The sequence below is a fragment of the Carya illinoinensis genome, chromosome 10 (genome assembly GCF_018687715.1).
Source record: "Carya illinoinensis cultivar Pawnee chromosome 10, C.illinoinensisPawnee_v1, whole genome shotgun sequence".
Taxonomy (NCBI): Eukaryota; Viridiplantae; Streptophyta; class Magnoliopsida; order Fagales; family Juglandaceae; genus Carya; species Carya illinoinensis.
In genome coordinates, this window is record NC_056761.1 from 11,865,252 (window position 1) to 11,879,681 (window position 14,430).

A 14,430-nucleotide genomic window follows, 5' to 3' on the forward strand; every position below is an offset into this window, starting at 1 on the left:
TTATAGTCAATGTATCTAGGCTTTATGGTTTTCTTTTATCATTTTCTAGTTCCTAACTTATAATATATGTCCTCTTTCATATGCTAAGCCTATTTGTTTCAACAAAATGTTATTTTACTTATTATTAAGATACAAATTAAATAATAAAAACTAAATCTTTCCATCAGCTTAAGTTGTTAAGATTAGTGGTGATTTCATATAAAATTAGAACAAAAATCCTAAATTTGAACCTTGTCTATGACATGAGTTTAATTATAAATGATTTTGAAGGTAGTATAATTGTCTATTTTCTTTGTCAACAAATCAGGCCTAATTTTGATAGAATTAAAAAATTCTACGGCTTGCAAATTAGTGTGGAGGGTATACATCCACACATATGATGATCAATTTTGACAAATATGAATATGTATACATATACTAAACAAAGAATTCAAAAAATAAACAAATATATATATACATATATTATACATACATACATAAATATATATATGTACATATAAGATTTATGGATATCCAGTCACTCCTGACTTCATATTGGACGTACATTTTGTGCAAGAGCTCTCATCTTATCCAAGACGATGACGCATGGATTATATGGCATCTTCGTAAATCAAAGCAAATAAAGAAAATGACATATCAGGCCTTCTCCTCTTCTCATTGTGTTCATCACAAACGATGGTAAACATCCCCACGTGTACAGGAATTATGTCAAAGCGCGCGCACACGCGCTCTGTTTTGTTCATAAAATTTTGCTGACATTATTTTTGTGAAGAACAATGATAATCAACAAAACAACGCTCACCACACAAGTCTTACGGTTCCATGAAACAGATTTGGTTGCAAATGCCAACCTCGAAAAGCCAATCCACATGACTGTCTCTCTCTTTCATTTGATCCCTACCATTTTTGTCTTTCCCTCCCTATTTCTTCTTCATTTTATCTCCCTTTGTTCTACACACTACTGTATGTTCTTATTACCTGGACACTTCTCTCTCTCTCCCTCGCTTTCACTCCCCAACATTATCTTTAGCTCTTCTCCTTAGCATCCCTTATCCATTCTTCCCTCTCAAGAGCCCAAGGTTTGTTCTTTGCTTATCCTCTGCTTTATCGTTAGTCTTCTATTACTTGGGTCTTCACTGAGCGATGCTTAATTTAATCTTATGAAAGATGAAGTAGCTAAGGTCTTTTCGTTTTATATTGAAGTGGGTTGTCCCTAATTCTGAAACCTGTTTGCGTTTTATGTCGATATCTTCTAGTCTATAATGATTGCAAGTTCTCTGTTCGATCTCTTTCCTGAGATAGGATAACATCAGAGTTGAAGATTTGCGTCCATTATGATTTGGGATTCCAATCTTAAATTTTGTTCCATTTATTTGGCGTTGGCAAAGTTTGATATGTAGATATATTGTAATTTTTGTAAATGTTGATATATATGATATTACTTCAGAGTTGTAGCTTTCGTAAAACTTGCCAGGAAACAAAAAAACAAAGCTTTTCGATTATATTGCGTGCATTACTTTTAACCATAACTTCTCCGTGAATTAACTTTTTATACTAAAATGTTTCATAATATGGTAAACTTTGACATACTACGCGTTTTTATTTTTTCACAACTTTTCTTCTAATGGATGCTTTTCTCACTTAGTTCATGTTTGGACACTAAGATGAGATACATATTTTCTCAAAATTTTTCATAATTTTTTTTAAAAAAATTACTCAAATAGAAAACATATTTCAAATTCAAATTTTTAACTTTTTCATTTAATTTTTATCTAATCATTATAATTTTTTCAAACTTTTAAACAAAACATTAAAACAATACAATTTTTTCAAATTTTAAAACAAAAATAATATTTTAATTTTATAATATTTTTATCCAATTTTTCTCTCTCTTATTTCTAGATCCAATAAAATATTTTAATTCAAATCATTTTATTAATATTAACATAATTCTCTAGCTAGGCATGCCATAGTTTCGCCTTATCCTGAGATGTCTTGATCGTATTTTGTATGTTATTCTTTCAACTCGCTGAAAGACAAGAGAGTATGAGGTGGTGTACCTTTTTAAAAATTTTGAAACAACTTTCAGATTCTGAGGATAGCATAACAATCCTTTGGAAAGATGGAGATCACTAATGTCAGCGAATATGAAGCAATTGCAAAGGAAAAATTGCCGAAGATGGTTTTTGACTACTATGCATCAGGAGCAGAGGACCAATGGACTCTTAATCAGAACCGGCAAGCATTCTCAAGGATTTTGTAAGTTATTCTCTTGACAGTGACCCCAGAAGTAGTTTTCCTTTTGGTCTGGTGTGGCTGATTTGGCTTTCTTGTGATTAGTCACGCTTTTGCTTTGACATCTATTCTGTACTTGAGATTCTCTACTTTTTTCTGTTCCTAAAAGAAATATTTTGTTTTTCTTTGACCTCAGATTCTTTGTCGGACCTCTTCTCTCACAATTTATCTTTATTTACTGAAAATAGGTTTCGACCTCGGATTCTTATTGATGTAAGCAAGATAGACATGACAACAACTGTTTTGGGCTTCAAAATCTCAATGCCCATCATGATTGCTCCTACTGCCATGCAGAAGATGGCTCACCCTGAGGGTATATACCTCTTCTATCATGGACTTGTTCCATGTTCGTATATTGTATGAGTAATGTGTACCTGTCTTCATCAACTATATACATGCGCTTATAGTTATATATTTCCCTAATTTGTACACAGTATGTTGATAGTACATGCATTGTTCATGCCTTAAAGATGATCATAGGGTCGATATAGGATCAATTTAAAAATGTAATTCATAATGGTCCGGATATATATCTGCTAATTTTAATCTACTCTAATTTCGGTACAAAGTGCATGTTTGTACCTCATGTATGAAAAAATGCAAGTGAAACATTTAAAAGAATGCATCCCCTAGCAAAAGAAGAAAGGAAATGGAGGTAAAGGTCCTCTGAAATACAGCTGTGAGTCATTTCATATATAGGTGCTTTTAATGATCTCAAGTAGTTCGCTTTTGATTCTTATTTCAAATAGACGGTAAAATTACTTGTCGGTAACTGTCAAGGTGGATTCTTCTTTTCTTTCTAATTAACCGCATGGCCCTTTTAACATCATCCATTGGAATGGTGTAGCTGCACTTCGTAGAAATTATTTTTTAATCAATTCATGAGAATCCAGTTTATAAAGACTTTTGGCTTCTTCATATAGTCGTCTAGATAATTCACTTAATAAAGTAACTCTCGTGCAGGAGAGTATGCAACTGCAAGAGCAGCATCAGCCGCCGGCACAATCATGGTTTGGATTTTCACCAAGTTTCTTAGAGTTCTTGTGTCTAAACTGAATTCAATCCTTTCTTACAACTCCTTCACAGTTTTGGCTTCGATATATTGACAGCCATCTTTACATGTCACCCCTATTCTATTTATGCATAATTGGTTGTTTCAGACGCTATCTTCATGGGCTACTTCCAGCGTCGAAGAGGTTGCTTCAACAGGACCTGGCATTCGCTTTTTCCAGCTCTATGTGAGTGCCAGAGATCATCTCCCACTTTTTTTTGATAATTTGTTTTCTTTCTCTTGCCTTTTGCTAGGATCGCTGGTTTTGCAAACTGCATTTGATCTTGGTTTGAGCATCACAAAGAGTTACCACGCAACCAAATCCAGCATCGTAAATTACTATGCAACCAAATAGGACAGTACATGAATTTCTCCACATTCTCCCAGCCCATCTGGGCCTGCTTAATCTTAAATTAGTCTCTTGTTGCTATTCTTTTTCTTGCATAATGGTAGAAAGGTTCAAATTGGTGTCAAAATTATACAAGCTGTGTTGTCCAAGACTAGTGCACCTCTGGCTACTTTTGATCAAGAGATAATTATGAAAATGAGTTTCTAATTGTCACTTTCAGAATCATTAGTGTTTATTATGTCCCAAAGTATGTGATGCTTACAAGGTCTTCATTTATTGTTTAATGTTATTCAAATTAAAAAGGATTTCTCTGCTTATTATTCAGGTTTACAAAGACAGGCATGTGGTTGCACAGCTCGTAAGGAGAGCTGAAAGGGCTGGTTTTAAGGCAATTGCCCTTACTGTGGACACTCCAAGGCTTGGTCGCAGGGAGGCTGACATCAAGAACAGGTGAACATTCATTCAAACATACAATTTGGAAATAAAGAAGGGAAAAAGAATTACAGAGGTTCATGACTTCAGTTAGCTTTTCCCAGTACTATATCTGACATAGTAGGTAGAAATAGTGGGAGAGTTACATAAAATCGACACCACAGGTTCTTTCCATTCTTAAGGAACTTCATTGTTTGATGTCTTCTCGAACAGATTTGTGTTGCCCCCATTTTTGTCATTGAAGAACTTCGAGGGATTGGATATGGGGAAGATGGATCAGGTGGCTGACGTATATGATCTTTTAATGTCAAACAAAACATATCTTTGTTTTAATTTTCCATGATCGTATATGGGTTTAATCTGCAGGCTAATGATTCTGGCCTAGCTTCATATGTTGCTGGACAAATTGATCGCTCTCTCAGCTGGAAGGTAAGATGGCTGTTTATTTGTAGAATTTCTTGACCTATGAGCTAGACAGAAGAAATTACATTTTAAGCAGCTCATTTATTTGGACAGGATGTGAAGTGGCTTCAGACAATCACCGATTTACCAATTTTTGTGAAGGGTGTAATTACTGCTGAGGATGGTATGTATTCTGAATCCCTTCCCCCCCAACAAACAAAATCAAGCAATCTTCATAGTTTAACGCTAACCTTGTGATCAATGCAGCAAGGCTAGCCATACAAGCTGGAGCAGCTGGAATCATTGTGTCCAATCATGGAGCTCGACAACTTGATTATGTCCCTGCAACTATTATGGCTTTGGAAGAGGTAATTAATATTCTTTGCATGAGTATGATTTTTCACCGTTTGATACGTTCAATTGCCATCATGAACTATGGTCTACTTCCTGAATTCTGTATCAGTTTCCATGCTCAGTTTAGATCTCCCTAATCATCTTGATCATGTTTTCACAATGGCTGTTGAAGTTGCAAAAATGAACCTTATAATTATGTTCTGATTGGGATGAATTAGGTTGTCAAAGCTGCACAAGGCCGAGTTCCAGTATTTCTGGATGGCGGTGTTCGGCGTGGGACAGATGTCTTTAAGGCATTGGCTCTTGGAGCATCCGGCATATTTGTGAGTAAATAATAAATATATATGCTGCATATATGTATGGCTATTATGTATAGCAATGAAAAGAAATAGTTCCTTTTCGAAATTTTCTCACAATCATTTCAGTTTGTATACAAGCCGTAGGCCCCACCTAATTGCTTGATTGGCTAGACTTCATTCATGTGGTCATGATCTTGCACTATATATATGTATATCAGATTGGAAGGCCGGTGGTGTTCTCATTGGCTGCTGAAGGAGAGGCTGGTGTCCGAAAAGTGCTTCAGATGCTTCGTGAGGAGTTTGAACTGACAATGGCATTAAGTGGTTGCCGCTCACTCAAAGAGATTACCCGTGACCACATTGTGGCTGAATGGGACCGTCCTCGTCTTCCACCCAGGCTGTAAGATCGCCATGCGTACATGAATGCTGCTGCCATGCTAGCTAGTGCTTCTCATTCATTACTGTGCATGGTTGGAAACTCGGAATGCTGAGTTTCAGGAACCTATCTATAATCAGAAATAACCTATATATCTCATGACTTAGGGTTCCAAAAACATGCTTGATCAGCAGTTCAAACTTCTGTAATGATGATCATAAAATTATCATGACATTTTCCTTGATTTATATATACATCAAATTAATTAAGCTACTTCTGCATTCTCTGTATATATATTATTTCCAACCAGATCATGAGTACTTACATACCATTTTTCATTTGGAAAATGATGCTAGTTAGTTAGTGTTTTGTCGGAAAGTAATGATAGGGACAAGTTTCAAATGCATAATGTAAGTTATTCGTAAAAAAAGTGGGCTCCATCAAGAAAAAGTGAATTTTTCACACTTTTTCATGTTGGAATCCACTTTTTTTTATGGTTCTATCACTCCCTGCTGGCCGATCTGACCAGAATGGACTGATTGCAGTCTAATATATTGCTAATCAATGGAACCAAAATGGACTGATTGTCTTGTATTTGCATGGTCCCTGGTGGGGTTGGTGGTTGGCTTAATTCCATCTTAATTCATCCTTCGGCTCGTGTCCATCTAGCTAATTCTGCCCTCTCTTAGGTATTTTTGCATACAAAAATCAATAGTAGTATAGGATGTAAATAAAGTTTTGTTACATCCAGTATATAAAACAAATACCCAAACACTTTCTAACTATCGGATTTTCTTTTTGGTTGGAGCTGTGGGTTTTTCAGATATCATGTTAAGAGTTGGGAGATTATTTTAAACTTTTATAGGGTAATGAATTTTCTAAGATTGTGTTTTAGAGCAGGGTAGTAGGCTTTTTGAGTTTTTATTATTGGATTTTAGATCATAATGATTTTTAATAAGAAAATTCTATACACTACACTACCATCATACTTTCATCTTACTATGTAATATGTGACACATTTATCACTATATAATCATTTAATGACAATAAATATGTCACATCTTATCTATAAAAAAAAATACAATATCTTATATAATAGGATGAAAATAGAATAGGAGTACAAAGTATAACATTACTTTTTTTAATATAGAACATTTTATTTGCAAGCTTGTAAGAGGACGTATACCACTAATTACATGCATGTCATTCACACTGTTTGTAAGTTATTAGTAAAATGACTCTTTTAAACTTTAGGAAAATAGTTTCTGTAGAATTTTTTAAAGGTTGGGAGGGATTATTTTATACTTTTTCTTGTGTATTTTAGAGAGAAAGAATTATGAATTTATTTCAAGTTTACAATAAAAATTCTGATATTTGTTTTAAAGAAAGGCAAGGAGTTTGAATTTTAAATATTTGAAATAGGGCTGAGCAAAAATATGAGAATCCAACTCTGAATTTGGCTCTATTCCAACCTCACTTTTACTCTGCTCCGGCTTTAACAAGTGTGGGAGCTCAAGTATATAGATAAAACGGAGTCAGAATTGGAGTCGGAAGTGTCGCTAGACCGACCACCACTCCAATCAGATTCAATTCTGATTTTATACTCCGACTTCGATTCCAACTTTGTTCTCTAACTCCAATATTATACATATGTAATAAAAATATGTATTTATTTATATATTTATCATATATATTAGTATAGTTATATAGTTATACAACTAGAATTTATATAATTAAATTCAATAATATACTAGTATGATCTAATTATTATAAAATAATATACTTATAATATAATATAATATAATATAAATAGATTAGTGATAGTTTAGTATATGTAAACATCATAGTATTATCATACTTGATCAAGTATAGAAATAAGTTAAACATAAGTATTTAAATAAGTCTACTACAATAAGTTAATAAGACATATACTAATTTACTAAAGTATAATAACATATAATTAGACACTAGAAAATCTAGTATATAATTAAGTTAGAAATAAGTTAGACACTAATGTAATATAATAACATGTATGTAAACTATATTATAATAACATGTAATTAGACATTAAAGATAATATGTAATACTATAGTATGATAATATGTAATTAGACACTATATTATAACTCTAGTATAAAAATAAATTAAATATTAGTGTAGAAGTAAATTAGTAGTGAATGATTCAATTTTAATTTTTAATCTTTTCAAAAAATTGAAATTTGAATGCGCCAATTTTTTTAAATGGACTAAATATGAAGCTGAAAAGGAAGAAATCCAAAACTGAAAGCTTAAATCCAATTTTGCTCCGACAAGTTGGATTCGGAATCATGTTAGAGCTTGCACAAGTCGAGATTGAAGTTCAAATTTAAACTCTGACAAAATTATACTTGGAGTCAAATTTAAGATAATCCGACTTGGCCGAATAAGTTAGTCCTCACCCCTAAATTTTTGGAGCCCCCAATAGCAAAAGCCTGTGAAGCATATGAGCAAAACAAAGGTATAAAGCCAACCAAACAAAAAATGGGTGGCTCTACAGTCACTGCTAGACGCTATTACTGGAACTTCCGTTAATATATTTTACGTGTTTTTTTAATATGTATTTTTTAACACTTTTTAATATTATTTTAAAAAAATTTACAATATTATTAAAAAAATACTTCCTTAATCACAAAATAAAAAATATAACAAAAAAAACCAAAAAAAAAAAAGAACATTCAGCGGGAGGCCACAGCGAAAAGACTAGCATTTTCAAACAAAAAAAGAGAAAAATACAGTTCTGCTTTGAAGCCGTCATAACCATTTTAAGCCTTAGAGCAGCAACCAATAGCACACTGACATCTCACCAGTGTACAAAATAAACTATGAGGATCACTGCATCAGATTATTACCTAAAATTCCCTCGTGTATTTTCCTTCCATTCTCTTTGTTGCTACCTACTATGCCCCTTGTGAAAACTCATCCAGTCGTCATCCAACCATTCCGACGCTAGGCAGCCTATCGCCACTAGCTAGTTCGATGGCAGGCAACTTGACACAATCACCCATAACCACCACACAGTCCAACGCCACCCCCATGGGTAAACCATGTTGTATTTTACTGCATCCTCCCTCCACGCCAACCCAAACCGCCATCATCAAAGCCCTGAGCAAACATAATGTCAAATTATGCTGCATACATTATGCAATCAATTTCTTATTTGCAGATTCTAGCCGTAGTTTCCTCTGGGCCATAAACCTGCATGAAATAAATAAATCAATCAATCAATACAGTTCATCCACTAAGAACCATAGAGGTTTTCCTTTTTCAACCCTCAAAACTAGGAGAAAGCAAGAGGGGGGGGGGGGGGGGGGGGGGGAGAAGGGGTAAAAATCTAGGCAGAATTGGTCTAAAATTATCTATAGTATCGCCGCAACTTTTGATTTTTTACACAAGGTTTCCATAAAATAGTCATCGACTCATTGCATACCTAATGAGTATGCCAAGTGCGCATCTTTGCCAAACCAGTCTAATAGTTTGGACCACCTCTCCCGACATAGATGTTCATTCTTACTACTTTTAAGTTGGATTCCTATCATTGAGAGACACATAAGAGAGAATTAATTGGTGAGAAAACAACATAAAAAGTTTTGTATAAATTCAACTAGGACACCTTTCTTTAAGAAAAATGCTTCTTGTCATCCTCACACTTCACACTCTACACTTATTTTAAATTTTTTTTTTATTTTTTCTATAATAAATATGTAGTGTATAGATGATAAATAGAATAATTCAATTAGTTTAATAAGAATAAAATGAAATAAAAAATAAAAAAATAAAAAATAATATTTTAATATATAAAGTGTGTAGTGTGGGATAATATGTAGCAGTTCTCTTTCTTTAAAGGCTTGAATTATGCCATTGAAAGTAGCAGTAACATCAGTGAAGTTAGCAATACCCCCTCCAATAAGAAGGGGATCTGGCTTGCCTCCGGTTGCGAAATAACAGGACATCTCCTGTTATTAAATCTAAAGGCTATTATTGCATCTTGTAAACAAAAAAGAGGGTGCTAATAGTGTGTTGGAGAGGAACATGTTTTATTTATTTTTTAATTGTTAATTTTTGTCAAAATTTTACTACAAATAAATTTTAAAGATTCTTGTTTTTACTACATTATTTAAGTGTTGATATATAAATATATTATTTATTATAAATAGTAGAAAAATAAAAATATATTAATGTCTTTCATGCTACCACTTGCAAAAATATAAATATTAAAAAATAAAGAAATTTTGTTCCCCACGCTGGCCTAGCAATAACTTTATGCCCAATACATTGCATCAACTATAATTGTTTTAACCAAAAAATAAAAAAAAAATATTTATTTAATTATTAAATACACTAATAATAATAATAATAATAACCATCTATTTATCAATTAAACATAGTAACTAGTATCAAATATATTTATACGTTTTTTTAATATTTATATACAAACATATAAATAACATAACAATTGTGACGCCCCCAAATTCCGTTTGGGATCGAACGGACATTTGAAGCGTCGAGACATGCAACACAAGATTATATGCCCCCGTTTATGACATATAAGATGCAATGTTCCTAACATGCATATAACAATATGCAATATTCACAGCGGATAAATTTTTTTCTTTAGCAATACTATGCACCAAATTGAAAATATCCCAAATGCTTAAAACATACTTCATAAATAAAAACCAATTGAACAACTAAGATCACAACACTAATCCAAAATAGTTATGATCCAAAAGTACTGGAGATGCAACTCCATCATACAAGTAGTAATTTAACTACTATATTAACATTAACGACGCACCGTCGTTCAGTCGACTGTATCTAGTTGATCAGTTCCTGATCCTCCTTCAGGTCCTGTAACAAGATCTACCATTCGGGGAGAATGGTAGTTGGGACTACCACAGTGAGATTTGATTACAAATCTCAGCAAGTTAATAAAAAACTTCCACACATGCTAATGATGCATAGATGACAGTAAAAGTATAAATGTATAAATAAATTCATAAGTAATTAAAGCATAACTTAGCGTACAACATAGCATAATTGACATAACTTAAATTGAAACATGAACTGAACTTGACTTGACATGAACTTGATCTGAAACTTGACTTAGTATGAACTTACTCTGAAACTTGAATTAATATGAAAAATACATACTCCACAGTTGTTGTGGCCCTATGTATTCTACGTGTAAATACATACTCCACAGTTGTTGTGGCCCCATGTATTCTATACATCACAATACAGTTAAATACATACTCCACAGTTGTTGTGGCCCCATGTATTCTACACAAACTGAATGTACTCAAGATGAAACGTGACTGGAATACGAAAGGACTGGAGCCCTGACGTAACATAATGTGATTTGAACATAACTTGAAATACATGACCAACTTGAGATAGAAACATTTCGTAACATGGCATAACATATAACAGACAACATATTTAACATGACATACTTGTAATGTACAGTAATACATGACAGAATATATTATGTAACAGATAAAAATTGATGACAAAATAAATTCTGTATAATAGACAATTACGTGATAACTTGGCATGGCTGACATATATGATAACATACATACATACACTGTAGTTCTTTTATTTAGCACACATACACAATAGACTGCTAGTAAGTTAGTTATAAGCTAACTTACCTCGATCTCCGCGTTTCTTATAAAACCTTAAGCGCGATCACAAGAAACTGTAATTAGTGATTCTAAAAGTTAGAACTAAATCACTAATAATTTGAAATATGGAAAAATACTAACTTAAAGAGTAAAATTTTCATTTTTACTTTCTATATGTGGGAAAATGACCGTTTTACCCATAACTTAAGGATTTTGCATACTAACTCCAAAAGTTTCCAAAATTTACATTCCTCATGTAAATTTTGTCCTAAACTTAAATATCAATTCAGAAAAATCTAAAACAAAACACAACTATGGAAAACACACTATGGCCAAAACATCCATAGGCCATTTCCCTTGATTTTTGTTACAATTCCTTCCAACTTCAAAACTCATGCTTAAACCAAAATTTTGCAGCAAACATCTTCCAATCCTAAGTTCAAAACCATACTTAAAATATTCATTTAGAAAAAGCTAATAATCAACACCAAACTTTTTTTGTACAAAGATCCAGGCACTTGAATCACAAGTTTTGACCTTAAATCAAAACATCTACAAGAATTTCAAAAATCAAATCTTACTTCTAACATATTCATAATATCATCCTAACATCAACCATGCTTTAAATCATCAAACTAAAGTTACCAAAATCACAAAATAACATTTGGAGTTTTTGGTTTTACACTTAGTCCAAAAACAGAAACTTTTTCCTCAACTAGTTTTGATAAATCTCTTGATCTATGACTTATAAATATATGATCTTCAAACCAAACCATTACATGGTTTAAAAAGATATCCTAAAACATATATAAGCTTTTAATTCAAGATCACATGGTTAGAAATTAACCAAAACATAAATTTAGTCAAGAATATCCACACTTTGGCTTATCTGAATATCTCTTTGCATAAAATTTCATATCTTTGAAACTAACATCAAATATTTTTAAAATAATAATATAACATGTATATAAGATGCTTAGGATCCTCCAATAAAATTATCAAAGTCATTAGAATAGGTTTAGACCACCAAGGAGTTAAACTTTCTCAAAACAGAAACTGTTTTTATTCTTCCAGTTTCTATGTTTCTATATCTAAGAAAATCTTTCATCAAAACCTTTAATTATGCAAAAATCCTCAATCAATAGTCACATATACATGTTAACAATACTCCATAAAAATTTCGGACCAATATCTATCCATTAGCTTGGTCAAAAACTCCAAACTATAACATATTCTCCAGTTTATCTCCTAGAATGACCTTTCTATAGTTTATATAATATTTGACTGACCAAATGATCTTCAAATGAGGAAAATAAGATATCCATGTAAACTAGACTAAAAAGGAACAACTTATATGAAGGATACTTTATGATAAAACACTTATAAAAGCTTCGAAATGGGCGTGCAAAAGAACTCCGAAAAGTTGTCCGAGAAAATATTTGATATTCTTTTAAAGGAACGTGTAAATGAAGATAAGTTTGTAGGTGATGGCTGGAGCTACTTATGGACGAGATAAGGAAGATGATTAGACTGGAGCTAAGAGTTGAGTGTAGTTTTCTCCTATCCAAAATATCTATAAAAGATTATCTCATAATATTCTATCTAATAATATCTACAAAAATCAACTTAAGATATTTTTATCTAATAATATCTATAAAAATCAACTCAAAATATTTTTACCCAATAGTATTTACGAAAATTATCTCAAGATATTTCTTTTTATTTTTATTTTTATCCAATAATATCTACAAAAACAGCTTAGGCTATTTTCCAAAAATGGAGAGTATACTTGGAAGAATAAGGTGGCTAAAATCTTTCCATGTATCCTATTAAAACTTTCTAACTATCTCTAATAATCGAAACCTACTTCTGATACCATAGTGAGTAATAACATCAACTATACGATTAATAGATTAGTGAAAACTTATTGGGTCTTTACGAGATTCCTAAAGCCAATAGAAATTTCACCGTTAAATTTCTAGTGGGCTGTTACAACCTCCCCCAAAAAAAAAAAAATTCGTCCTCAAAATCGACATAAGTAACAATTCAAGAGTTAAGAAAATACATATATTTTATTGATATCCGAATAAAGAAGGACAATATCTGATATTGTCAGTCCCGTACAAGTGAACCACAAAGTATCAATTAAGTAAAAGCCCAACATAACTCCTACAAGATAGAATTTAGATATCAAATAACTGGGGGTACTTGACTCGCATATCAACTTCCTTCTCCCAAGTCGCCTCTTGAATATTATGATTTTGCCAAAGTACTTTGACCAATGGAATCTTACGGTTCCGCAACTCTTTATCTTTCCAGTCAAGAATTTGCATTGGCTTCTCTTCATGGGTCAAGTTGGATTGTAAAGGTATGCTATCGGGGATCCACTATCATTGGTGTCTGATTCTCAAAACTCTTCTTCAACGAAGACACGTGGAAAACATTATGAATTCCATGGAACTCAGTTGGCAATTCCAAACGATATGCAACTATTCCCACTTTCTCTACTATCTCATAGGGTCCCACATATCTCGGACTTAACTTGTTTTTCACTCCAAAACGACTTATTCCTCTCATAGGAGATACTTTCACATAGACCCAATCTCCAACTTTAAAATCTATGCTCCTCCTTCGATTATCAGCGTAGCTCTTCTGTCGACTCTATGCTGTTTTCATCCTTTCTTTAATCAAGTGTACTTGGTCCTTTATCTCTTGTAAGACTTCTGGTCCAACTACTTTGTTTTCCCCTACTTCATTCCAATACAGAGGTGATCTACACTTTCTACCATACAAGGCTTCATATGGTGCCATTTGAATAGTGGCCTGGAAACTATTGTTATAAGCAAATTCTACCAAAGGTAATTGTTTCTCCCAACTCCCTTCGTAATCCAAAACACAGGCCCTTAGCATATCTTCCAAAGTTTGAATCGTCCTTTCTGTCTGTCTATCTGTTTGTGGGTGGAATGCACTACTAAATCTCAGACTAGAGCCCATCGATTCTTGTAAAATTTTCCAGAAGCATGACGTAAAACGAGGGTCTCTATCTGATACGATCGTCTTAGGCACTCCATGCAATCTGACAATCTCTGCTATATAAATTCTCGTCAATCTTTCTAGAGAATCTGTATTCTTGATGGGTATGAAGTGAGCACTTTTTGTCAGACGATCAACTATTACCCAGATAGTATTATTTCCGACTGAGGTCCT

The 14,430-nt window shown here is 32.9% G+C and overlaps 1 protein-coding gene across 3 annotated transcripts; it reads left to right on the forward strand.

The window, feature by feature from the left end:
• Nucleotides 1-905: 905 nt before the first annotated feature.
• LOC122279967 (peroxisomal (S)-2-hydroxy-acid oxidase-like) lies at nt 906-5,831 on the forward strand. 3 transcript variants are annotated; one of them, XM_043090888.1, is made up of 12 exons: nt 906-1,079; nt 2,090-2,259; nt 2,484-2,608; nt 3,259-3,305; nt 3,456-3,533; nt 4,021-4,145; nt 4,341-4,407; nt 4,494-4,556; nt 4,644-4,713; nt 4,797-4,897; nt 5,102-5,206; nt 5,401-5,831. In XM_043090888.1, exons 2-12 carry the CDS (start codon nt 2,123-2,125, stop codon nt 5,584-5,586), a joined length of 1,104 nt encoding a protein of 367 aa, XP_042946822.1. In that variant the 5' UTR covers nt 906-1,079; nt 2,090-2,122; the 3' UTR covers nt 5,587-5,831. The 3 variants fall into 3 exon arrangements, with proteins under 3 accessions (XP_042946822.1, XP_042946823.1, XP_042946824.1); XM_043090889.1 differs by lacking the exon at nt 906-1,079 and adding an exon at nt 1,094-1,202; XM_043090890.1 differs by lacking the exon at nt 906-1,079 and having other exon boundaries at nt 2,148-2,263.
• Nucleotides 5,832-14,430: the final 8,599 nt, after the last annotated feature.